This window comes from Calypte anna, chromosome 10 (assembly GCF_003957555.1).
Source record: "Calypte anna isolate BGI_N300 chromosome 10, bCalAnn1_v1.p, whole genome shotgun sequence".
Taxonomy (NCBI): Eukaryota; Metazoa; Chordata; class Aves; order Apodiformes; family Trochilidae; genus Calypte; species Calypte anna.
In genome coordinates this window covers 4,042,123-4,067,857 of record NC_044256.1, presented here as the reverse complement: position 1 = coordinate 4,067,857, position 25,735 = coordinate 4,042,123, and the positions used below count along the sequence as shown (strand labels likewise).

The following is a 25,735-nucleotide window of genomic DNA, read 5'->3' as shown; positions in this document are numbered from 1 at the left end:
GCGGGGAACGCGCGGCGCTGGGCCATGGCGGCCTCTCCGGTGGAGGTGTTGGGGCTGCCGGGAGAGGAGGTGAGGGGGAGGCCTCTGAGCGCGCTGCCCGCTCCATCGCTCTGCCAAGGGGGGAGGGCGGCGGGGCGGGGTGGGGTGCGAGCGGCGGTTTTCCCGGCGGGCCGGGTGGGTCTGCCCTCCGGGCGGGTGTTTTCCTGCGGGCCCGTCGCCGTCTGGCGTGGCGGCGGGGTAAGGGAGCGGGGCTGAGGGGCGGGTGAGGCGAGGGAGCGCTCGGCGAGCCCGACCCCCTCAGAGCGGGGCTGAGGGGCTAGGGAGGGGACGGGTGGGGGGCCCGGCGGGCCCATCGGGGAGCGGGTGGGTGCGGAGCCGGAGCTCCCCGTGCCATCTCCCCTCAGCCCCGGCTGCCCGGGCGGTGGCGGGAAGCGCGGGGAGCTGGCGGCTGCCGTGTCGCCTGGCACCGGCATTGCCGTCTCCGGGCGCCTTTTTGAAAGCTGTGGGAGCCTCCCCCTGCAGACGGAGATTCGCGTGCGTTGGGCAACTTCCTCGTGACGGAGCTCGGTGGGTGCCGCGGGGTTTCTGGTCCATCCCTCCCCCCCTTGGAGAGTACTGAAGAATAAAGTCTTTGTTTCAGGCTTTGTCACAGACAGTAGCCCGGGCCACTGAAGCGGTGCGTGGATTAAAATTGTGCAAAAGGTAGTTTGAGGCCTGAGCTTTTCTTTGCGGTGCGTTTCTCTGTCTGCAGTGCCGCTCGCCACACTGACATCCTGTGTGCCTTTCGGTGGGGTTTCTTTTCAGGGATCTTGTGGGTAGCTGGAAGTGCTTTCTACAGAGACTTCTGCCTTGAGGTGGTAGGTCCTAAGCACATGGAAGCCACCCTGGAAGGTGGCTGGTGCTGATGGACCTGTTACTGTGCCTGAGCGGTAGGCAGGTGGGGTGAGGTGGGATTTTGCATTGAAAATGTGGCTTGTGCATAGGGATGGAACAGCAAACTTTGTCAAGAAGATCACTTTTTAAAATTGCAGGTACAGGAAGACTAAAAGCTATATCTATCTGAAAGCTGTTTGGTGACTTGTGTAAAGTATCAGTAAAGTTTTCTTTGAGCCAACAGCATATCTTACCAAGACCTTGATCAGCTCTTTTTGTGTCCAGGCAGTGATGTCCGTGTTAGTGCACACTTGTTGCATCCTTTGCAGGAATTATTTTTGTTAAAACTATGTAATGTTTTAACATTACATAGCCATGTTAGTATCTTAGCATGGCTCTCTGAAGTTCTGCTTCTGGAAAAGTAACTATAAGGGTCTCGAATATTCTTTTTTTCTTCATCTTAGTGTTTGGATTACATAAGAATTTTAATAGTGTCACAGTATGCTGCAAGAGTTGTAAAGCACTTCCCTTTTCGAGACCCTATTTTCACTTGCTAGGAAGTTTTTGAGCTATCTAGTTGGACTAAAACATTCCATGCCTCAGGCTCTCAATTGTAACTTTATTAAACTATGATCAGTGATTTGTTTCTTAGCCTGCCTTGCTGTGGGGAAAATATTTTGAAATCTGCTCAAAATTGAAAATTCTGAGCTTTTCTTCATACTTTTGAACGTGTTCATGTTCATCTGGGACAGCTGGGGAAGTATGTAGCAAATGTATCAAGTCCAACTTTGTCCATAATTCAAAAGCTTAGCCAAACTTTTTCAAGCTATGAATGTGAAAAATGCAGTTTGTCAGTAGAGACTTTGATTCATATGTAAGGAATATGTTAAGTTTTCTTGATAGTTTTAATGTGTGATTCAACACTCACAAATAAAACAAATGCTCTTAGGATTATAGAAAAACTGATGCCAGCTGCTTTTGCATAGAATGGGAACTATGGTTCTGCCTCTCTAGATTGCCTTTCTTTTGTCCCCAGAGTTTAAATCTAGAAGAATGTATATCCAGAATCACAACAGAAACACAAAGTCAGAAACCCAAATCATACAGAAAGTAGCATTAAGGACTTTTCTATAAAAGCCTCCCCCACAGTAATTTTGCAGACTTTTTATGGTTTATGTCTGCACACTACTACTTCCCCAGGGCTGCTTTGTGTCATCTGCAAGATGGATTTGTTTGCAGTGTGAATGTAAATTGATAAAAGGAAGTGGTGTTACCTGTGAAGCTTCTTTATTGTTTGCAGCTACCGCATATGGTTATTTGAAACTAAACAGTAAATCAGGAAGGAGGACTGGTAGAAATTGGTCTAATTGTTGTGGCAGCTGATTGTAGTATTGGAGCGTGGAGTTTTGTTTTTTCTCCCCAGGGTTGTTTATTCCAGATTTCTGGGTTAATGGTGTAGTTGTTGCTTGGGCTTAATAAAGGATTGCTAATATGATGCTGCTGAGACAAACAAAATAATGGAGCTGGGATGAAAAGGAAGCTGTATATGTCTGAACTTCAGCCCCGCAATCTAGCAGATGCAGTTATCCTTAATTTCTCTGATTGTGTTTTTCTTCTATAAAATGTATTACAGTATCCTTCTGGCACCCATAGGACTTCTTGTGATTTAGTCAGATATTGAAATGATGAGCACTAGAAAAGTCAATGGGGAAAACTGGTAAGTCTGTATTCAGAGCATGGTCTTTGTGGTGTGCAGAAAATACGATCTGAGGCTGAAGAACAAAGACAAGAAAATGCAAAATAGTAGCTTGAGAGCAATCCCAGTTTTGTTTACTTAGTAAGGTGTCTCTTAGAAATAGTCCTATGGATATGCAATAACATGATAAAATTAATATAATATAGGGACAGTACCCTCAAACTGAAAGCTGATGACATTTATGATTTTTTTTTATTGCGAGTTATTTTGAGTTGCAGGATAGTGTAAAGAAAATAGGCAAAAGTACAGATTAGGCAACGTGCTTCAGATGATCTCAATGTAGAAAAATCAAAAGTTCTAAAGACAATTTTAAAAAATACTTTTCCTTTTTTTTTTTTTTTTTTTTTAAGAGGAAAGAAATGTCTTAAAGTATACTTGCCAATTTTGCCAATTTAAGGTCAGACTTTCTCTCCCAGGTCTTGTTTTTAAGGCTGCTTGAAAACAATCAGTTGGGTGCATTAATTGCTGCAGGCTTTGTCTTGTTCTGTCAGGTGAGTAACTGTGCCTGTTTCTGCATACTCAGGATACATCTGCCTTTGAATATAGCTGTGAGCATTGGTTCAGATCTACAGGAGCATACTGACACTTCTGCTGCTGCTTTTCTTTATCACATCCATGGTAACTTTGCTGGTGCTCTCAAGTCTGATTTTTGAGGTGGGGTGTCCTTAGCCTTAGGGGCTTTTGTCTGAGGGACCTGTGGGAAGTGTCCCTGCTCATGGCAGGGAGGTTGGAACTAGATGATCTTTAAGGTCCATTCCAGCCCGACCATACTGTGACTCCATGACTTTGTAGTACAAAACTTTTAGGTTGAGAAGGCTTGGATTTCTGTAGATTAAATACTTCAGTTGAGTGTTTTCTGACACTGAGCTATTCATTGCCAGTTACTGACAATTGATTGCAATACTAAATACAGCATTTCCCAACAATAATTGTAATTGTGGAATGATCTTTTAAAGATGGAAGGAAGAGTCATTAATGTGTTAACTAATGCTCTTGTTTCTTTGGTTACAGAAAGAATTATGGTTTTCAGTAGTTTTCTGGGTTAAAAATACACCTATTAAAGAGCTCTTCAGAATGACAATGTGTATATTTTTGTGTTCTAGTGAAATACCTGCTTGGACTGTAGGGCTTTGGAATCACATTTAATAAAATGGTACTGCTGGTCTAAATACATAAATTAATTAAAGCTTAATTAAAGAATTTGTGTGTCAGAGTTCTTGCTCTCCAAGCCTGAATTAAGGACTTAATTTTTATTTATTGTGTGAATTACATTCAATCTTTTTCAAGGATCGAACTAGTAATGGTAACTTGTAGGCAAAAATACACTTCCCACTTGTATTATTTTGCCATTTACTATTGGAATAGGTTGTTTATGGTTACTTGGCTTGCTGCTGGTCAGCAAGCCCAGGATATATGGTTTGTTGTATTTACTTCTGTACACCTTACCCACAACCCTTCTTGTATCACTGTGCTTTGGAGATGATGCTGATGACCAGAAGTCTTTCAGACATCACGTTGGAGACTGACATGCTTTAGGCTTCCTCTGGACTGCATCTGATGTAAACAGTAATTTTGTTTGGCTTCTTTGTGTCTGAGCTTGAGGCAGCCCAGTGCCTCTGTTCCTGGTTGAACTCTGTGGCCGCCCCAGCACCGCTGTGCTGGATGTCTGCTCCATCTGACTCTTCTTATGGGGAACACTCATATAGAAAAAATAGACATACATGCTTCAATCCTTCAGAAATCCTCTGAATTATTGACTGAGAAGTACTTCACCATTGCAACGTGTGGTCTGAAATTCAGTGTATCTGAAATAGTTTAGACACTTGTAGAAAGGGTGGTACTTGCTGGTTTGGGGAGATTTTTGGTTTTGTTTTGGGTTTGTTGGTGGGTTGGTTTGGTTTTCTTATGAACAGCAACATAATTTGTGTAGCTTTGATAGCTTCTGGAAACAATCCTGTGTATCTGGGTTTTTGTTTTTTGAAACCTTTCTTTCACACTAATCTAACAAACACTGTGACTGTTGAGAATGCTACACCTGTTAAAGTGTTTGGGTTTGGTTTTTTGTTTGAAGGGTGTTTGGTGTTTTTTGTTTGGTGTTTTTTTATTTATAACAAAATTCTGTCGGCAAATAGATAACTCTGCTAGTGGATTCATATGTTCTTTAACCTTTCCTTAACTGGCAACCAAAAGGAAGTGTAAATACAATTTGTAGCAACAGTCAGCATTTCTTGAAGTACAAGACTTCCTTTTTTTATGAACACAAAATGCTCTTGTGGTACAGTCAATGTTACAAGTTTTTAGTGAGTTGATATGACTGGTCTGTAACTGGCAGGTGGAAGTTAATGATTTTCGTTGTGTTTACAAGGTAGATTAATGTAATTCTATTATAGAACTCTTCCTGAATCTAAAACTTAGCTTGATTTGAGAGAATTTCTCCAAAGAAAAGTGGTTTGGCTCTGTTGGTCACCAAAGAGGGTGAACAGAGTTCTCTCTGGCTTGTGAAGGAACCCAGCAAAGTCTTCCCACTTTCTGCTTCCTGGTGAAATAAATTGGTGATGCTAAGAAAAGTTATTTTGAGGTCACCTAAACATCTATCTGCTCTCTTGCAAGGTCTGCATATTAAATGAATTCCTTCAGCCAGGGCTCACTGTTCTGGGGGAAATACTTTCTTTCAAACTAGATGGTAGGTTTTTAACCATACCTTTATTGGCCCTGTTTCTCATACTGTAAACATTTTATTTATCTAGCTCTAGCTGGATATAGGATATATTAGTGCTCCTAGGTAGCCTGATCTTACAATTATGTTCTATAGTTTTTTTATTGTTTGACATGTAAAGAATTTTATTTAATATTCTTAGTGCCTCTAATATTTGAGGAAGGTCTCTGTTAGACAGATAAAGAATACCAATGCCTTCTGGACTGCTTAAGGGAAAACATTCAGTGGAGGTACTTCTAATCTCTGTGTAGGTAATGGAAGAGCCAAATCCCTAATTGCTCAGAATCTGAAATGGTTATTTGAGTTCAAAATACAGCTTATTGCTCCAGGAAATGCCATTAAAGAATTTGTTTTTGTTGAGATAAAATGTTTGAGTGTAATTTTTAGGGTCACTAATGGTCTCAAGGGAAAAACCAAAACAAACCCGAACTTTCAAATGCAATTTGAAATAAATATAGTGCTCTTGGGTGGAAGATTCAGGCTAGGAAACTGGCTAAGATAAGGTAGGTTTTTTTAACTTACAGAAGCTCAGCAGTTTCGATTACTAAAGTTGGCACATGCCTGAAGTTGTCTGTTCCACTGAAATACTTAGTCACTTTACCTGTAAGTAGCTTTCAGCATCATTGCTGAGCTGCTTCTAGGCTTCAGAGCCTTCTGTGTGATGATGTCAGTCTTTAATCAATGATTTATGCTCAAAATAGAAGCTACTAGCAGGATAAAGCTGGGCACAGCTGAGTGAGAAGCACACTGTAAAAGGAACTATACATTTGTGGTGTGCATCTCTTTCACTAGTACTTTTTCTTTAACAGGGTCATGGCTTCAGTTACCTTCTACCCATGCAAGTGTCTTACCTATTCTTGCTGTTCATAATTGTTCCTTAATGAGGGCAGCAGTCTGTGTGGATGTGCACTGTAATGGTTGATAAGGTCTTTTTTTTTCTTCCCCTCTACTGACCTTCTGGACCACCCTGCATGGGATGTGGAACATGGTTAGCCTGTTGAACATTCCTACCTTTTTATGCTCTTTCACTGGGCCTGGCTATTTATTGTTTTTGGTTTTGAATTTCCAAACTACTGGTGTATTTATTTCAGCTTGCATTATCTGCACATACCCAAACCTGAGTTTTCTGTTTGTATCTGCACTGTTTGCAGACAAGGTATGAAACTTAATATGAGGAATTACACATTAAAGCTCTTTTAACAGAATCTAGAAGAGTGATGCTGCTGAACTCTTTTATCGTTGTAATATCCTTTTCTTCTCTTTCTTGGCTGGATTTAGTGGCAGTTGTTTCTTGACCTATCTAGCTGGAACAAAAGAGTAACAGGATGTTATTGCCTAGAGCAGTTGTTTACTACCAAGTGTGCTTGTAGACTACTCAGGCATTTTTATATTGGCTTCCTCAAGAAAAGCAATCTAGTAGTCCAGTAGATACTACCATTTTATGTTCTACATTAAATTAACCATACTGGTCATGGTGTTTCTTTACATCCTGTCTGAATCTGTAGAAGTATACTTAAAAAGAAAAACCAAAGATTAAAATAGAAAAGCCAATAAAAATTAATTTTTCAATACTCATCAGATATGTATCGTGAAGAAAGCTACTCCTAATTAAGAATCTTTCACTTCTATTGCTGTACAATTGTTTTAATTTGTCTTAATTGTAGATGTATTTTATACATGTCAAACTGTATTTTCTGAATAATTGGATATTGCAGACATTAATGGTAAATGCCTCTTGCTGGTGGAACAATGTTTTCAGTGTGTAAGGAACATTTTGAGGTTTGTTTTTTGTTTGTTGGTTGTTTTTTTTCCCTCCCTTCCTGTTGCAGGCTGCATGGACAAGTTGCAACTTTTCTGTTTAGTTGTGAATCTTGCCACATTTAGTTTGCATAGAAATATGCAAATCCATAAATACTTTCTGGATTACAGTTGTGGAAGTGGCAGTGCACTCTGGCTGCAGGCACATACACAGGTATGGGCACCCATGGGCTGGAGCCTGTATTCAGGGACTTAGAGGAGGACCACACTTCATCAGTAGTTTCTGGTTTGTTCAGTGTTTTGGCATGAGTCAGCACCATTTCATTACTTCTTAATTTATGCCTTCTTTCTCACCTTTTTATTCTGCATATGCCTTTTCTTCTGTCTTTTGCTCTGTCTTGGACTTCACTTCTGAAGTTGTGATTAACATGAATTTCCTGCCATGTGAATTTGGGAAGGATGGGGGTGAGAATGGGTCTGTCCTGCTTATGGTCATTGACCACAAACAGCTGTAACCCAAGCAAGATTATTCTATTGGGATAAAGTTGTGAGCAAGTTGTAAGTTCCTTTAAAGCTTGAGATTTCTTAACAAATGCTATTTTCTTGCCCCAGATGAACAGTTCAAGCACTTCTCATCTGAATATGTATTTCTAGAATCTAGATAGATACATGGTGACTTTTGTGGAAACAAAACCATATCCAGTTCTGGATGTGCTCTTTATTAACTTGATGCTTGCTTTGCTGTGTAGAGAACACATTTAAAAACTGTTTTATTAGGCATACAAAAGAGATTTCTGTGTTACAGTCAGTTCAGAGTATTACAGGTTGGCATGCCTTTTAAGTTACTGGTTATCAATCAGCAGGTCGAAGGAGGGGATTATCCCCCTCTACTTCCCTTGAAACCTCCCCTGGAGTACTGTGTCCAGCTCCGGAGCCCCCAACACAGGAATGACATGGGCTTGTTGGAGAGAGCCCAGAGGAGGACCATGAAGATGATCTGAGGGCTGGAGCAGCTCTCCTATGAAGACAGGCTGAGAAAATTGGGGTTGTTCAGTCTGGAGAAGGTTCCAGGGAGACCTTACAGTGTCTTTCCAGTACCTGAAGGGGCTATAGCAAAGCTGGAGAGGGACTTTTTACAAGGACATGCAGTGGTAGGATGAGGGGCAACAGTTTTAAGCTGCAAGAGGGGTAGATTTAGATTGGACATTAGGAAGAAATTGAGATGAGTGTGTTTTGTGAGCTGCAGCAGCATGTCATCAGCAATTCTGCCTGTCATCAGTGAGTGGAGAGAAAGGGTCATTTGGTCACAGCACAGACTGTATCCTGTCAGCAGGCCTCAGCCTTTACAGGATGTGCAGGGACCGTCCAGTGTAAGGCACTTCTGTCAGCATTTGGATTGAGCTGTCTGAATTTCTTCGGATTTGTCTTGCACACTACTGTGGCCAGAGAATGGGGAACCTGTTCTCTCGGGTTTAAGTATTGCCCTTGCATGTTTGCTAGCATGTTTTTTTTGGTGAGGTTTCTAGTCTTTATAGCATGGAAAAGGAAGAAGTAGACCCTTCAGTATCACCTATCAGTTTAAAAAAATACACAAAAAGATGTGTGGTAGGATTTTTGGGTGGAGAGCCATTAGTGGAAATAGTGGAAGTGGAAAAGGAGGTGTGGTTAAGAGCCTTGTGAACACATGAGATTCTATTTTTTTAAAACTAGTTTTGTTAATCTAGAAGAATAATTCTGCCTGGCAGTTCATAAGCAGATGGCAACTTGCTTAGTTGTTGTGCTAAGATCCTGTAGCTGTCCTAGTTTGGCACTGACCCCAAACAAGTAACAGTTTCAGCAAGGCATGTGAAAGGCATCAGCCTTAAGCTTGCCAGCCTCAGGTTTGTGGCTTCTGGTTTCCTGAGGTTATGTACAAACCAACTTGTCTTTTTGTAAAATAACATTCAGATAATTCAGATCTGTATTATGATACAAGTAAACAAATGGGGTGATTAAGCCAACTTGAAAACCTGAGGAGCGTGAATCTTATTTCTCCCTTGTGTTGACTGTTTTGGAGCCCTGTTAAGCCTGATTCCTGGATGCCCCTACCCCAAAGTATCTAATAGTCTTTGCTTTTCTTATGCTTGAGTAGGTGAGAAAAGCTTGTAGTCCAAGTGACTAAATGAAGATGCAAGAGAAGATGTTTGTCTTTTAGGGCACTGTATCCTACACTACTGTCTACTCTTGGTCATTTTCTGAGAAGAAGATTGAGATTGTTTCTCTAGCTGAAGTCTCTCTGTTGTGTCCTGTGGACTGTGACTGAAGACCCTCATTTTGTTGGGAGGGGGCAGTGGCACAATGAATGTAGTGCAGAAGTGCTCAGTGAGACTGGAAATGCACACAGGGTGCTCTGCAGCTTGAGCAATCTCCCAGGCTGCCTGATTTTGAGTGCCACTGAAGCCAAGGAATGTGCAGAAGATAAATGGCATGCTGGTTTGAAATGTAAGGCAAGGGTGGACTTTTAGGGTATTTGTGATACACAAAAATATTAACAAATGATGCTTCTTAATTTGATGTCAACAGTTCTTTACTTATTTTGTCCTAAATCTGGTTCTGTTCCTGCCATAAAACACTGGTAATGTTATGTGCCTTAAAGCTTGATCATGACTAAGAAGTTTGAAAGCTTAGTACACATGCTAGTGGTCACTGTTGGGTGAGGTTGGTTGTTAGGTCTCTCTTTTCTGAACTATTGGATTTCCTAGTAGGAGACAGTTGTCTTTGTGGTGAAGGTGGAAGGTAGGCTTGTGTTTTGGCTGGAATTGTCTTGACCAATTGAGTGTCAGTGGATGATGATGTAGATGTTTATCCCAGTCCACTGGCAATCTCTAGCTATATAGGTAGAGAGAAGCTACTAATTTGTGTTGTTGTTGATTTAATTGTTATTTAGTGGTTTGTTTTCAGCTTAGGCTCTGCCTCAGGATTAGCATACAGTTTTCTCTGTCACCTTCATGAACCCCTCCAATCAGTATAGGCTGGAGAGTCCAGCCCTGTGGTTATAAAGGAGACCAATGATAAAGCAAATTATCTAAGGGCTTCCTACATGTCTCCTTTTGAAAGCACTTTTAATCATATGTGGAATTCAGGAAGGCCCCAGGGACAACATCTGCTTCATCCATTGCTTTTGGTATCTTTTAACTTTTCAAGCACTTAGATGGGATCATCTTTCCTCACACGTGTCTCTGACTAGCCATTGTCAACAAACAGTCCTTCCTCTGCAAAGCTTTTTGCTTTTCAGAGAAACAGTGTTCATTTGTCTTCTTCCTCTGACATGATCACAACTCTAGGGATTTTTTCTCCTCCTCAGTTCAGTGGCATATCAGATGAGCCATAAGACTCTGCACAGCTTTATTAATTAATAGGAGGGGTGGAATCACTCCTGTGAAGCTATAATTTGATTAATGTATAACTGAAACAGATTTTTTTTGTTTTTAAAAATCTCTTATTTTGCTGATGTGTTATTTCAGAAATTCCACTATTTTGAGTATGGTCTCTCTGTGTTGTAAAATAAAGAGATGCAAGAATTCTTTACTCTTGCATTTTTCCCATGTTCTTTACTGCTTTATTAATCTGCTCTGGTAAATTTGATACCCTTTTCGTTCCCCTAGGAAATAAATTTATGGTCAGAGTCTATTTCCCACCCTCTGAATGCCAAGATACCATTAGGTGAAAACTTACTCTGTCCATCTGCATTTGTCTGAGTGCTTAATGCAACTTGCCAATGGCAACCCATTCCTTGTGTCCTAACAGATTATGCACACATGCACCAAAGTTGCTTTTACTGTTCAGAGCATGTTCTCACAAAGGTTCTTGTCTGCTCTGTAGAAAAGACAGCTAAGAATTGCTCACTCAGAAAGATGGGACTGCTTGTGGAAGCTGCTCCCAGACTCTCTCCTTCTGTGAGCAGTTGGGAGCAGCAGAAGTCACTGGGCTGTTTGGATGTGGCAATAACAGGGTGCTGTTACTATTGACCAAGGAGAAGGTCTTCATGTGTGTGCTATGCAGTTCATGCATACTGTGTCCAGTCTGCAAGGGGGAAAATGGTGACTGACACTGCCAGAACAATTTAGAATTTAGGAAAAAAGGCTGGCAGGAGCACTTGCATGCTAGGTTAACAATCCTGTCCTGTGGGATCAATTAAGCACCAGAGTTCAAATAAAAATTCCACTCCTTTAGAACACCAAGAAACAAAACTAATTTAAAAAAAAACCCAAAACCCTATGTATTGAATTACACAGTTTTTTGGATTCCTTGTCTATATCATATGATGATGGTAAGACTTCAAAAGGCAAAAAGATGGAATACATTTGTTAATAAAACTTGGAGCTGTTTTCTGTCAGGCAAAGTAACTGCATTGCTTAGTCTGTAGCTTTCAGTGTAAATTCAAAATTATGCCAATAATTGCTTTAGCTTTATAAATTGAAAATAGATCTGAAAAATAAATCTGAATGCATCCTGAATATGTTATTTTTCATTTTAGGAGAACACTCGAATTGTCAGGGTGAAGGTTATAGCTGGGCTTGGCCTGGCCAAGAAGGATATCTTAGGAGCAAGGTAAGAATATATGTGGTTAACATGTTAGAGGACAGTTGCTGCTTTATTTTCTTTCTACAGCTACTTAGGTTTTGGTGAATATGGCTGTGCCTCTTTTAAAAGAAAAAAATAATCAGAACTGTTATGACAGGTAACATCATAAAATGATTAGAGGCTATGTAAACATGAAGATAGCTATTTCCTTGCCCAAGAGTCACTTGGACAGATCTTATGCATTGGCAAAACAGTGTGTGGGAAGGATTCATCCTCTGCCAGGTGAAGTTTGTTCTGTCCTGGAGGATAGATGCAAATCTCAGACTGCAGCCATAATAAAAAGGGTCCAGTTAAAATCCAAGTTGTTTCATCTGTGCTTTTAAGACCTGGAATGAACATAACCCTAAGCACTGGTAGCAACAAGAGTATTTCAACTCAAATTATATGTAAAGGAACATCATCCACCAATTTTATAGATGTGGTAAACCCATGCCAGTGGCTGCAGGCTCTGGGTAAGTACAAATTTAAAAGTTAACAGTGTAAGGGAAGAAACAGTCCAAGTGGTGTAACATTTACTACAGGAAAAATCAGACTTTGAAACTGAAATGCTTTGTGTAGGATCTTGTGGAATTGCTGGGTGACAGCATGCTGCTTGTACTAAGGGACTTTTTCTTCTGACCCATGTACACAATGTCTAGAAAAGTACTGATGGGTTTAGTACTAGTTCTGCAGTCAGCTGCTTTGGCATACACAGAGGAATGCTGTTATTTTAGCACTAGCAGAATGTGCAACACCAGCTTAGCATTAGAAAAATTTCTTCTGCAAGAAGAAGCCAGACAGTCTCTCTCAAATATTTTTCACTTGCATTTTGTTTTTTTACTTTAAACAAAAGTAGGGTGGCTTTTCTCATAATTATTTAAATGTGAAAACAATATGCTCTTTTGCTGTATGGCAGGCAGTCTTTGTCACCTTTTGTTACTTCTCTGTGTAAGTGAATGTCTTGGCTTTGTTCATGAGTCGGTCACATTTTGGTCACAACTGATCTTTTTTCATGTGTGTCTTGTTGAAATGCATGAGGATTTATTAAGTCTGTCCAAGTAAAATAGGAACTGTAAAAGAGGAGAGAGAATAAATACGTAGTGATGGTATAAAATGCCATAGCTAGTATGGGCATAATCAGTAACAACTATTAGATTGGTTTTATCTCTAAAACTATTTAGAAAATGATTGTAAGTACAAATGTGTATGGTGTTCATAAAGTAATTGCAACTCCTTGTTTCACAGCTTTTATTAGCTTAAAAGTTTATTAGTTTTTAAAGTTTATGCCTTTTGAAATTCAAATGCTAATAATGGTGACAAAAAAGGATGTATAGCAGCATGCTTATCTTTTTCTTTCCCCATCCCAGTGACCCATACGTGAAAGTGACAGTGTATGATCCAGTGAATGGAGTCCTTACCAGTGTTCAGACAAAAACTATTAAAAAGGTCAGCCACCTTAAATTTGTGCATGTCGTGATTTTATTTATTTTTTTGGTCACACTCCAGAGGAAAAATTAATACTACAGGAAGTATGAGAATAAATATGTTGCGTGAGTGAAAGGACACGGGGAAAGGAATGTTCCATGACCTACACTGTTATGGCATTGTTTTGGTATTTTCCCTTCAATAGTTTGAGTGAAAGGTAGAGAAATACTAAAAAGGTGAGTACTCTTTCAAAACTGCATCATTTGTGAGAGTACTGTATTGTTCTGTTTTTAAAAAAATACTTAATGAAATGAGTCTCTCTTGCTGTACAATATTCATCTTGGACATACAAACAATCCTGGCCTGTATCAGAAACAGCGTCACCAGCAGGTCCAGGGAGGTGATTCTTCCCCTGTACTCAGCGCTGGTTGGGCCACACCTCGAGTACTGTGTCCAGTTCTGGGCCCCTCAGTTTAAGAAGGATGTAGAGGTCCTGGAGCAGGTCCAAAGGAGGGCAACCAGGCTGGTGAAGGGACTCGAGCACAGGCCCTATGAGGAGAGGCTGAGAGAGCTGGGGTGTTCAGCCTGAAGAAGAGGAGGCTCAGGGGAGACCTCATTGCTGTCTACAACTACCTGAAAGGAGGCTGTAGCGAGGTGGGAACTGGACTCTTTCCACAGACGACCTTCAACAAGACAAGAGGACACAGTCTTAAGTTGTGCCACGGGAGGTTTAGGTTAGATATTAGAAAGAATTTCTTCACGGAGAGGGTGATCAGGCTATGGAATGGACTGCCCGGTGAGGTGGTAGATTCTCCGTCCCTGGAGACATTTAAAAAAAGACTGGATGTGGCACTCAGTGCCATGGTCTAGCAGCTGCTCCGGTGGGTCAAGGGTTGGACTAGATGATCTCTGAGGTCCCTTCCAACCCGGCTAATTCTATGATTCTATGAATTTTTTGTGGTTCAACATCAAATTGCACAGTTCACCTGTATTGACTGCTTGTTTCTCTAGAATATCTGCAGGAAAAAGTCAGTGTTACCACTGGTAACTTATAGATCAATGAAAAATGAAAAACTGTATATGTAAGAGAGAGAGTACTCTTCTGAATTATTGCTCTCAGACAGTGGCTGTGATTATTGTATGTGATTGTGAGATGACTCGTGTTTTCCCTTCTTACTTAAAACTGTTACTCTAGGTGTTCAAAGTATCTGTAGTATTTAAGGTAGCTACAACTGGAAGATGTATTTATTGGAGGAGTTTATATCGTGTTTGGCCCACCTGTAGCTGACCTGGCTAGGTTACACTGTTTACAGATTTAGCATCTGCTAGGAGTTCATGATTTCTAGATTAACCCGTTTTTCATGTGAGCAGTGTGAATGGTGGACTGAGGAGAAGGCAGTGGTTATTACTGAAGGCATAGTGTAAATTAACTGATTTGGAATGTATAATGGACCCTTGTTGCCTTTCGTAGTCAAAATCTGAGAATGCATAAATTGTCTTTATTCTGCAATATATGAAATGGTTTAAGACTCTTATGACTTACATCTGCAATAGCAAGGTTAAAGCTTTTGTACTATGTAAGTGGATTGTTGTGTGGAATAGAACAGATGTAAAACAAAATAAATAAGACAGTTGATAGAGAATTGTTACTATAACCAATGCTGTGTTTCTTTTTCTTCCCCTCTCTGTAGTCCTTAAACCCCAAGTGGAATGAAGAACACTTATTTAGAGTAAGTGCTTTTTACAGCCTTATTACCTATGTTGGATATAAGAACATATCAGGAAAAATGTTTTATCACTACTTCAGCTTAAAATCAGAAATATGTCTATGATTGGTGTTTAGAAGGGCTCACAAGCTGCTTTTCTTAAAAATACATTTGTTAACAATTTTATTTGTGCTAGACTCAAATTTTTAGTCTTTGTCTTTATTCCATGAATATTTAAAAACACAAACATGGATTTAAAAACAGTTTGGGATAGCGCCAATCTTTGTTCATTGGTTCCGATAGAAGTGTGTTGCATAGTGGAATAGCAGTAAGGTGTAGATATGCTGTTCAGTTTAGGTTTTATGTATCTCTTTCCTACTACATAAATATTAGAAATCTTGCTGAAGACAGCTGCTGGAATTCGGAATATTAACTATTAACTCATTGCTCTTTCCCAGGTTAATCCTCAGAAACACAGACTCCTTTTTGAAGTATTTGATGAAAACCGTTTGGTAGGTCCTTGTGTTAATATTGCAATGTATTAATCATGAACAAAAGTAAGTTTATCTAGATTCAACACGGATTAAAAAACCCCACACCAAACAATCTTAACTTCTATAATGAAACCTAAAGCTCAAGGCAGACCTGATTTGTTTACTTTTCTGACATTACCAGACTTTGCAATGCTCCAAAGCAGTTGTATTACTATTATTAACTTCTGTGCTTTAACTCATAAAGGTGTCAGTCTCTTAGAGTGCTTTTCAAGTGATATAGCCAAATTCTTCATTGATGTTGAAAGCTTTGGACTGAATGTTTATTTTTCTCCACAAAGTAATATTGATAATGTTGGTTTCTCTGTATGTGGTGTGAGAAGCTTCTTCAGTTTGTGGGGAGCTGCATGAAAGAAATCACGTGTGCATTTTCTTTGGAAATGTTGACAAGTGGACAGTGGATCTTGTAGATAGGTGCCACTCTCTGAATGACAACTCATGAATAAGATAGGGATAGCTTGTGCATTTATTTTCTCAGGGAAATAAAAAATCCTACCCTTTTTACATGTGAACATGTCTCCTTGTCTGTCTTTCTGCTTGTATGTTTTGTTGTAAATGAGTAAGGCTGGTAGCAGTTCAGTCCTGATACTGGTATCCTAGGACCACTTCACAGGTGTTTTTTCTCACTGGAATATACAACTCTTCCTTCTGCTGTAATTTGAAGTTAACTGCAGGGCTTGAGTACTCTCTAGTTTGTACCCTGAACACAGTTTGATTTTGATAGTTGTTAACAAAGGATCATTTTGGGCTTGAATAGTGTGTTGGCTATGGAAAATTTACTGATTTTCCTAATACTTTCTGCATATATTCAGTAATCCAGCTTTTATGGTGGTCCTGCATCACACAGTACCCAAACCATTTACCTCTTGAGCGGTGGTGTTACCTGTGCCCAGTATTTAAAGTATGGTGTCTCTTTACTAAAAAAAAAAAAAAAAAGAATCACAGTTTGTGGCTTACATGGCAGGTTAGATGATGCTACAGTGTAGTCTCCTAAAGTCGCAGTACTTTGTCCCTTAGTCATTGGGATGTTACTGCCACCCACTGGAAGCCAGGAGACATGATTCCCAGGAGTTACATTCCTGATTTTCGTGGGAATAAGCATATGCTTTCCTTGGGGTTTCCACCAAAAGAACTCTCTATCTAGTCTAGGTTAAAGAAAGAATGCTAAATTGTTTGACCTATTTACTCTGAGGTGCAAATATAACATTTTATTAGTAGTGAGTTGGAAATGGTGCTGTGTTTCTTGTGTATGATTATATTTAGAGATCAAAGCATCATGACCTTGTCAGTCACTGTGTAGTTCTGCAGTAATCCCAGTGTTTCTCATCTGTTCCATATCCTCACTGGCACAATGGGAAAATCTGTCTCTGTACTTTTCTCTAGTTCTCAGAAACACTAAGTTTCTATCCCAGGTGCTTTGAGCTATTTAAAAAAGTCAGATTGTTGCCTTAGCTGTGATGGTTTAGTGTTCTCAAGCTCCCTCACTTCCATAATTTATCTTCACATGTCAGAAATCATAGGTGCCTTGCAGTCCTTTTACTAGGATGCAGCCATCATCAGAAGGTGTTTCATCTTTCATTACTCTAGTGGGTTTAATTGTTAATCAGCTTGCCTTTCTTATGAAAGTCTCTTACACTTATGACACGTCCTCCCAATGGATCATTTCCTCTTTACAAAAATCTGTCTGAAGTCCTTTTATTCCCTGTAACTTTTGTGGGTAATCTGAAACCTGTAATACCTCAGTTTTGTTTTCTAGAAACCTTGTTATCTTGGAAACCAGGCTCAAAACTTTTTTCTTGTTCAGTGCTATTCTTAAATTCAGAGTCATTCTGCATTGGTTGTATAGCCAACAATTGGAGTTTTGAAATCTTTCTGTAATACCTTTAAAACTTTGGCAAGAACACTGGTGTTGTATTTTATAAGGGAACAGCAAATCCAATTGGTTTTGTTGACTTGTTACAAACCATTAGTAGGGTAAGGGTTTTGATCACTTTAGGGAGTCCTCAGTTCTGATACTCTTTAAAAACCCACTAGAAAAATCTGTCAGTAAGAAATGGACCACAAGTGTCAGTAAGATGCCTCTGAAGAGATAGACCACTGAAGGGGTTAGACCACTTTGCTATCTCTTCCTGTCTTACAACAATTTGGCACAATTATGTATATTTCAAATCAAGTGCCAGACTCTGTTATTGATACTGGAGAAGGCAGTGATGTTAAACATTTTATTTTTATGTCAACTCTAAGTCAGTAAGACAGAATTTTGCATTTTAAAGTCATTTTATGTTGGCTAAGGAGGCTGTACTTGGCTGGCTATACTGATACAGTTATTATACCCAAGGGAGGACTACATGTTGAGAAATTTCACCTAAATCTTAAGCTTTAAGACCAAAATATGTCAGTGTATCATTTTATTGAAGAAAAATTCTTCAGTAAAGTTAGAGAAAACACTTCAGATAATCTGTTGAAGAGAAAGCTTTGTTTTCTTTTACTAAAAGCAGTATCTGTAAGTGGTTGTATTTTCTTATGTATCACATGGCCATGTTACAAACTGTGTTACTAATAAATTTGTCAGGCACAAAAGAGTTGGTGAAAACTGCACTTTTTTTTACCCTTCACTCACATATATTAGGGTGGGGTTTTGTTGTGGTTTTTGGTTTTTTGTTTTTTTTTTTTAAATACATTGATTGAAGTTCAAATGTAACTCCTTGAACCTATGACCAAAAGAATCTTTGATGGTATTTTCCTCTTCTCCTCCCATCTCAGTCTGCTTCCAGCATATAACATTAAAAGAAGTCTACTTAGCATAGCATAATGAAATAAGCTATTGTATTTGTTGGCTTTTTATGAATAAGCTAGTATTCATTTATTGCTGCATTCTAATAATGGAATTCAGGTAACGGAGGTTAAGTTGGCCCTGGGGTATAATTAGAAAACAAATTTGTTGCTTGCAAACAGGGTACTGTGAATTTGATTCTTAGTTCTTTTTTGGGAAGGAGGTATAAATGGTAATTTTACTGCCTTCGAACTTAAAATACAGTAAAGGTTAAACAAATACTGAGCAGAAAAAAATCTAGTAGTATGACCTATAAAAGTATAAATGGCCTACTGTTCTCTTCTGTTTGCACTTTTTCAGCAGCACTAAGTAATTTCATGTTAGCGTGGTGGTGTCTAATACTGAATCACACATGGCTTCTGTATTCAAAAGTACATTCATAGCCAAATGTTTGTTTAAAAAAAAAACCTAAACAAGAAACCCACAACAAAACCCACCACTTAAATGTTAAGATTCAAGATTGTCTTTTCTGAAAGTCCCACTAGGTGCCAGCAAAGGACCTTTTCAGATGATACAAGCCAGTAAAATATTTAAGAATTCACAATCCCCTTAGTCTTTTAAGAACTGACAGCATATTAAGTTCTTGGCATGCAGATAATTTTATCTAAAATATAAAATTAACTGTCTCATATAGTCGTAGAGAATTAATGTGTAACTGTACTGAATAGCTTTGTTCTCTAATTGTGCTTGGTAATTGGCTTTATCTCTGTGCACACTTGGATCAGTGTTCTGAAGTTTGCGTAGCTGGTTGTGTATTTGCATGCCATATTGAACTCAGATGAATGCCCACATATTGTGGGATTCCAGCAAAGAATATGAGGTAGTTCAGTTTGGAAGGATGATTTGGTTCTTTCTACTGTTAACAGATGTAATTTGGAAAGGTTAAATATGAAAGAAAAGGTTAATATGGCTGGCAGAAAATAAATGCCAAATTATTAATGAGAATAACTTTTGTTGTGATTCTAGTTCAGTTGTACCTTGCTGAAAACTGAACTGGCAGGAGTTTCTTTAAAAGTGTGATTGTTTAACAGCCTGTAGATTGTGAGATAATGCCAGATTTTTCACGTTTTATGTAATAGTACAGAAATAATATTTTTTTGAAGGGAGAAGAGGCTTATTTCACTGGTTTATGCATAAATCAGACCTCAGCAGTTTGCTAGCATGGTTACTATTTGGAAATTCAATCCTAGACTTGATACTCAATTATATGGGACTTCATTCCTACCAACTTCCTGTAATTCTAAACCTATGGGTAAAAATATTAGTAGTCATACGCTGCTTAGGAAAGTACGGACACATTGACTCAGCTAGTGCAGCTGCAGCAGGACTTGCTCCTTAAAACTTGGAAGGACTGGAAGTTTATTATTGTGTTCATTTATGCAAATTACAGAATACATAATTGAAACAAGGTCAGTATTGTTGGTGAGTGTGTTGCAGCTGAGGTTGTTGGAATGCAAGTGCTTTGTAAATGAATGCTTTCTGACTGCAAGCAATCAAAGACGGTCCAGAAACTGCAGTTCAACGAATGGCTGACTTATTTCAAGAGGTACAGTGTGTATTTTTTTAACACTAGTATCTTGTAGAAATCAGGACAGAGACTGCGACTTTTATGGGCTTTTACTGTTGTGATGTACTAGCTCTAGGTTCCGTACAGCTGCCTGTAGCCTTTCTGCTGAAGGATCCTTGTGGTTTTCATTTGTTAACATGCGTGGCAATGAGAACAAATGGCACGACGGTTAAGATTGCATTTTGCTGCCCAAAGAAGCAACACGGATCCATTATCGGAAGCCTCTGAAGATGTTCTGGATAGTAACACTTGTACTTATTTCACAAAATCTCAGAATTTGGCACCTAATGTTACCCAAATGAAACTGACTTCTAGGCAAGTTGCTTGTGCACCTGTAATGCAGCAAGTTGTTAATCGAGAGGAAAATGCAGCAATTTCTTCATTGCAAATAAAAAAGAGCACCTCCCTGCACATTTCTCTGCAGTCTAGAAGGAATAGTGGATATTTTCGGTCTGGTGATGCTGTAGCTGTTGCTGAAGACACTTCATTCATTGGGATTGGTAATGAAGGAAATTGTGGCACTAGAATTGTGGTTGATTATCAATCTGATGATGGCCTTCTTAGCCGTGCTGCTCCGTGCAATGGCAGTCTCACCAGTATTGCAGCCAGTGACAGTGGATCATTCAGCAGTGCTGGCAGTGACTACGGATCATGTGCAAGTACCACAAGTGATGGAGGTTCATATAGCAACAGTGTCATCAGTGACAGTGGTAGTGGCACTTTTTCAGCGAGCGATGGTACTTTCTGTAGTAGTGTTGTTCATGGTGATTCTACGTATAGAAGTACTGCAAACAAATGTAATCCCTTTAGGAACAACTCATTTCAGGAAAATCAGTGTAGAAGTAATACTGCTTTTGACCAAGATGGTTTGTCGGTGAGAAAGAAAACTAAAATCCCACTGCGACGTTGTTCGTCACTGGTGTTCTTTCCTAGGAGTCCTTCCTGTACTCCTCCAGCTTCTCCAGTAAGCTCGGGTCAACTGCCACATGGAGGTTCCTATCAAACATCCCATAAACTAATTATTTCTCCTAGTGATCTGGCACAAAAAGATCACACCTTTTCCAAGGGCTTCCTTTCAACAGCAGTCAGTGGACTTCGACTGTCTAAAACAGTTTGCTCTTCTGGTGAAGTCAGAGACATTCGACCACTTTACTTGAATACATCATTACAGGACAAAAGTAAAATTTTGGATAGTTCTGAGCAGGCAACTTGTGAAGATGTATCTGATGGCTTCTCATGTATTTCAGTTCATCTCACTCAAAGAGCATTTGCTTCAAGCAGTGAAATGGTTAATGGCTGTTGCAGTCCAGAGTTAAATCTGAACTCCAGTGCAAAATATCCTCATTTAAAACTGGCACGCAGCACATCTGCATGTTTGCCCTCAAAAATAGATTCAGAGTCTCAGATTAATATCAACCAACTAGAAAGACCAAATGCACAGATGAGCAAAACCCATTATGTTTTGCAAAGAAGTGTTTCGTTGGAAGGATCCCATCAAAAAGTTTCTTGCTGTTTATCCAGCCCTAAATACAAATGTCATAGTGCAAGGACGTCTCAGTTGCACATACAGTTCAAGCCTGGGAATGAAGGAAAAACAACTGGTATTAAGAAAAGATATGGAACATCTAAAAGGGAAATGTCTAGCACTTCGTTGTGGAAGCCCCATAAGGTGAGTGTCCTGGTTTATAGAAAAATTTGACAGTGTTTTACAGCTGAAATTTAGATGGAAAATGAAATTTACAATTGAGACATAAACACAATGATTTCAGAATTTCCTGGTGTCATACTGTCAGCATTAGGATTTTTAAAAAATCTAATGTTTTATTTTAAGATTTATTTCTTAAAATCTGGTAAACGCGGAAGTGTAGGTGAATAAGTCTTTACAGTCAAATATAATTTACATAAAAGAGGTATAAATGAGTGAATTACTGTAGTCTGTTTATTTAGGCTTCATTTTATAGAACAGTTTGCTTTATGTAGAATTAAAGATAAGTAATATTTGAACAGAGAAACTCTAAGTACCATTTGTTTCTGTATATACCCTGAACCACAGGAATTTTCAGTTTCCTCTTTTTTTTTTATTTTCTTTTTTTTTTTCCTTTTTTTCCCCCTCTTCCAACCACTACTTCAGCCTGAGCAGTACATGGTAACTTAATACCTCTCCCAACAACATTACTGTTCAGATTGTGGTACTTGGGAATAGGAGGCTGAAATATATCTTTTTGTAATGAAACTCATGTCCAACTAAACTGCAGAAGTATGTTTGTTCTTTTTAACTCTTAAGTTTACAATTTTAATTCTGTGTGAAATGTGGATTTTAAGACTTGTTTAAATAACATTGTGAAGACAATATTGTGTGTTAGTATTAACTGTGAATGTTAATGGAAGTGCAACATATAATGATTGCAAATTTGTTGTAAATATAAACAATTTAGTTGTTTTAAGATCTCATTCTCTAAATTGACATTACTACCATTTAACTAACATGCTTATTTAAGCAAAAGGCTTTATGCCAAAAATCCCGGGTTATGACAGTCCCCTTCTAAATCAGTAATATAAATACCTTGGAGGTATTAACCTGTAATTTTCAGGCTGTCCTTAGAGTAGATGATTTTACACTTTTTTGACTTCTTTAGCATTTTGTATTACTTTTTGGTTAAAGAGAATTTGAGGAAAAATACATTTTCCTTCCTGTAAACAGTGAACAATGTTTAAGCCTGATTATAAAAATTATGGCGTATCACAGATAATCACTGTGCATCGTTTGGTGGTTACTTATCCCAAAATCAAAACATGAAGCTGATGGTAAACTCCACAATAAGCCCAAACATCTGATGACATATTTTAAGTAGCCTGGCTCTAGTTATTTTTAAAAAGTGTTTTGTAAAAAGGAAACCATGTTGAGTCATGCACATGAAGTACGTTTGTCAGCTTGCAGTGCTAGCCTGTGTGTTTAATGGCAATTGATATCTAAGATAAATATTTTTTAGTACCGAGTGAATTTTAGTAAGTTATATTTAGATAGAAAGAAAGTCCAGGATTAGATTGTAAGCAAATGTTTCCAGAAAACATAATAAGATGCTGGCCTGACAATATTTGTTTCAGTTCCCAGGAGCAGTGTTTACAGTGGATTGACATAAAATCTAAGGACTTAACATTTCAAAGCACTTGATAGCTTGACTGCTTCTGTCAGGGCAGTTGACTGTTTTTCTGTGTCATTGGGCAGCATGTTGTAAGCTTCCTGAATTCTTGAGATTTCATCTTCTGAGTAGAAGATGAGAGACAAATTAAAAAATAAAAAAATAATAGAAAAAAGAATCCGAATCTCAAATTGTTGTAATTATGATGCACCTTTTGTGTATTTGCAGATATTTAGGTTTGTGCCATGTCTACATACCAATTAAAAGTATCTCTGACATCAGAAAACTGGACACTGAAGTTTTTATAGCAGTATACTTGCTTCAGATTCCTTTATGCAACAACAGGCACAGGAGCCTTTTAGTCCTGAAATGGTCCTTTCACTCTGTGTAAAAACAGTTTTTATAGAATGTCCTTTAAAAATGTTGTCAAACACAATAAAAGCTTCTGCCACCATACCAAGGAAAAACCATAGTTGACTTTTCAGCAGTTCAGCAGTTCACTGGAATAAAATAAAATCTAAAAAAATGTATTTGCTGTTAAATCTTTGTGACAAATATAATAGATTCTGTGGCAATAATTTAATTACACAGTCCAGTCAATTATCATGGTTTAAAAATAAACAACTCCCAAAATATTTCTCTTGACTCCAGTTAGTCTGGCCTAGTATATTGATATGCTGAGTCTGGGTTCAAATTTAACGAGTTGATACTGGAGTAGTGTTTAGTAATGTCAGCTATCTGTTCAGAGCAGTCATGAAATCAAATCAGTGCTTTGGTCAGAGACTCCAGGGTCTGAAGCAGCAAAAGGTCTGTGCATTCTTTTCTTACGCACCCAGCTACCAGCCTTCAGCCACCTCGGATCAGATTTCCTGCTTTCTATAATCAACAGCTTGTTAAAGGCTGACTTAAAAGAAAAAAAAAAGAAAATCAAAACACCATTTTTGTGACAACTGGCCTTGGATTATTTTTAATTAAGTTGAAACATGCGGGATGGTGGTGGCTGGCATGCCACTGCTGATCTTTATTGGAAAAATACCCAATAGGTTCTGCAGTAGATGGTGGAATTTCATTTATGTGAAGCAGTAGGAAGAGGTAGTCCAGGGTTGCAACACTGAAGGTTGTCTTTCACTTTTTATTTCTGTTTTAAAATTTTATTCACTGCATCTATTTTTTGCTTAAAGTGCAAATACATCTGCAACTAAAACACTTTGACATCACAGATGTAGATTGGCAGGATAGGAGTGAGTAAAGGAACAGTTCACATGTCATTTTATAAATGTAAATTTCAAGAGGTACAGAGACAGCAGAAGCAGTGAGTACAATTCCACTTCTTGTAGACCATAAACTTGAAGGGGGGGGGAAAAAAAAAGCAAACAAAAAACCTGTGTTAATCTCTTCCACAAGGATAATACTATGCTGACATCCCTGTCAACATTAGCCATTCCTTCCCCATCAGTATCACTGTTGATTAGATAATGTGAATATCATAAATTTACTTGCAGATCTCTTTCTGTAACTGTATACCTTTAAATAATTTCCTGTTTCAGGGAATCATTGTGTTGTCCTCTTGTTGACAAGTGATTTTATTCATATTTTGTCTCTAGTGAGTGAAAGAAAGAAAACAAACAAAAGCAAACCAACTTCAGAGGTGGTATAAAATAACCAAAATATTTTTTTCTACTGTTAGGTTCCTATGAAGGAAACCTTTAGTTGGAAGTCTTTTTTCACCAGACTCTGGAACTTTGCTCTTTGTATTTGTAAAGGCAGTTGCTATATTAATCTTTCAGTGCTAAATTTCAATTTTGGGCACATTAATTTGAAGGGACTCTGTGTGAGAATGTCTCACTTCACTAACTTATTTTCCAGCTGATCTAAACATGTGACTGGAAGATCTTGATATGTTTAATAAATGCTGCACCACAAGTTAGCACCGAACAGTCTCAGATCTTCTTCTCTCTTGCATTCTCTTTAAGTGTAGAGGTTCTGTTGTAGCAAAACTTCACAAAAGAAAATGGTCCAACCCGGGAGAAATGCCAAGGGAAGTGGAAGATAACTGGTGCTGCTTATTTCCAGCCATCTCCATTTTTTGTATATTGAGAAAGGGGCTGCATGGCTATCAGTGTCCCTGACCTGTGCAGGGAAGAGAGGTGGAAGAGACGAGTGGAACTAAAGATTAGAGGCAAAATAAAGCAAAGCACAATTTGACATCTTTTGATACTGGTGTGCTATGTTAACCTCATCACCTAATAATTTTCATATTGTTCAGTATTGCATATCTTGAAGAATTGTGTTACAGGATTGTCTGTGGAACCATTGCTTTGTCACAGGAGGTAGTTCCCACAAGGACAGCTGGGGCTGAAAGAAAGGTGCTGTTGTTTCTGAGGAATCATGGTGACAACTATGTTAGACTTAAATCACATAATATTATTCTGTGTTTTCTTTCAGACAAATTTTAGAAGTTTATGCATCAAAGCACTAAAGGGAAGATGGTGGAAACTGTTAATCACTGATTAACAAGTTATAATTAGTAGTTGATCTCCTACTTTCACTGTCTATATAACAATGATCCGTAGTGCTTTTGTAATTTATACTGATTTCTTCTGTTTCCATCTTGATTAAATGTAGAATTTTGTTGCAGCTTCTTCACCTTTCTTCTTGCCTTGAGCTTTTAATTAGCAAACTTTTTCAGAGGGGAGAAGATTGCACACAAGGGATGGGATAAATCCTACAGCCAAGACTAGCTGTGAATATGTGGAAGCATTAGTTAAAGAAGCAATCAATTAATACTATTTGGTATCAGCTCTATCC

At 38.7% G+C, this 25,735-nt stretch overlaps 1 protein-coding gene across 2 annotated transcripts in view; it reads left to right on the top strand.

Moving 5' to 3' along the window:
- The window catches only part of NEDD4 (NEDD4 E3 ubiquitin protein ligase), a 59,338-nt gene continuing 33,603 nt past the window's right edge, over nt 1–25,735 (top strand). Inside the window, exons 1-5 of one of the 2 annotated variants that reach the window (XM_030456946.1) lie at nt 1–69; nt 11,620–11,693; nt 13,073–13,151; nt 14,822–14,860; nt 15,295–15,348. In XM_030456946.1, coding sequence (XP_030312806.1) covers nt 25–69; nt 11,620–11,693; nt 13,073–13,151; nt 14,822–14,860; nt 15,295–15,348 — 291 coding nt within the window. In that variant the 5' untranslated portion in view covers nt 1–24. Of the gene's footprint in view, nt 70–11,619; nt 11,694–13,072; nt 13,152–14,821; nt 14,861–15,294; nt 15,349–19,859; nt 21,457–25,735 lie in introns of those variants that run through there. The other variant, XM_008493897.2, reaches the window with a different exon arrangement.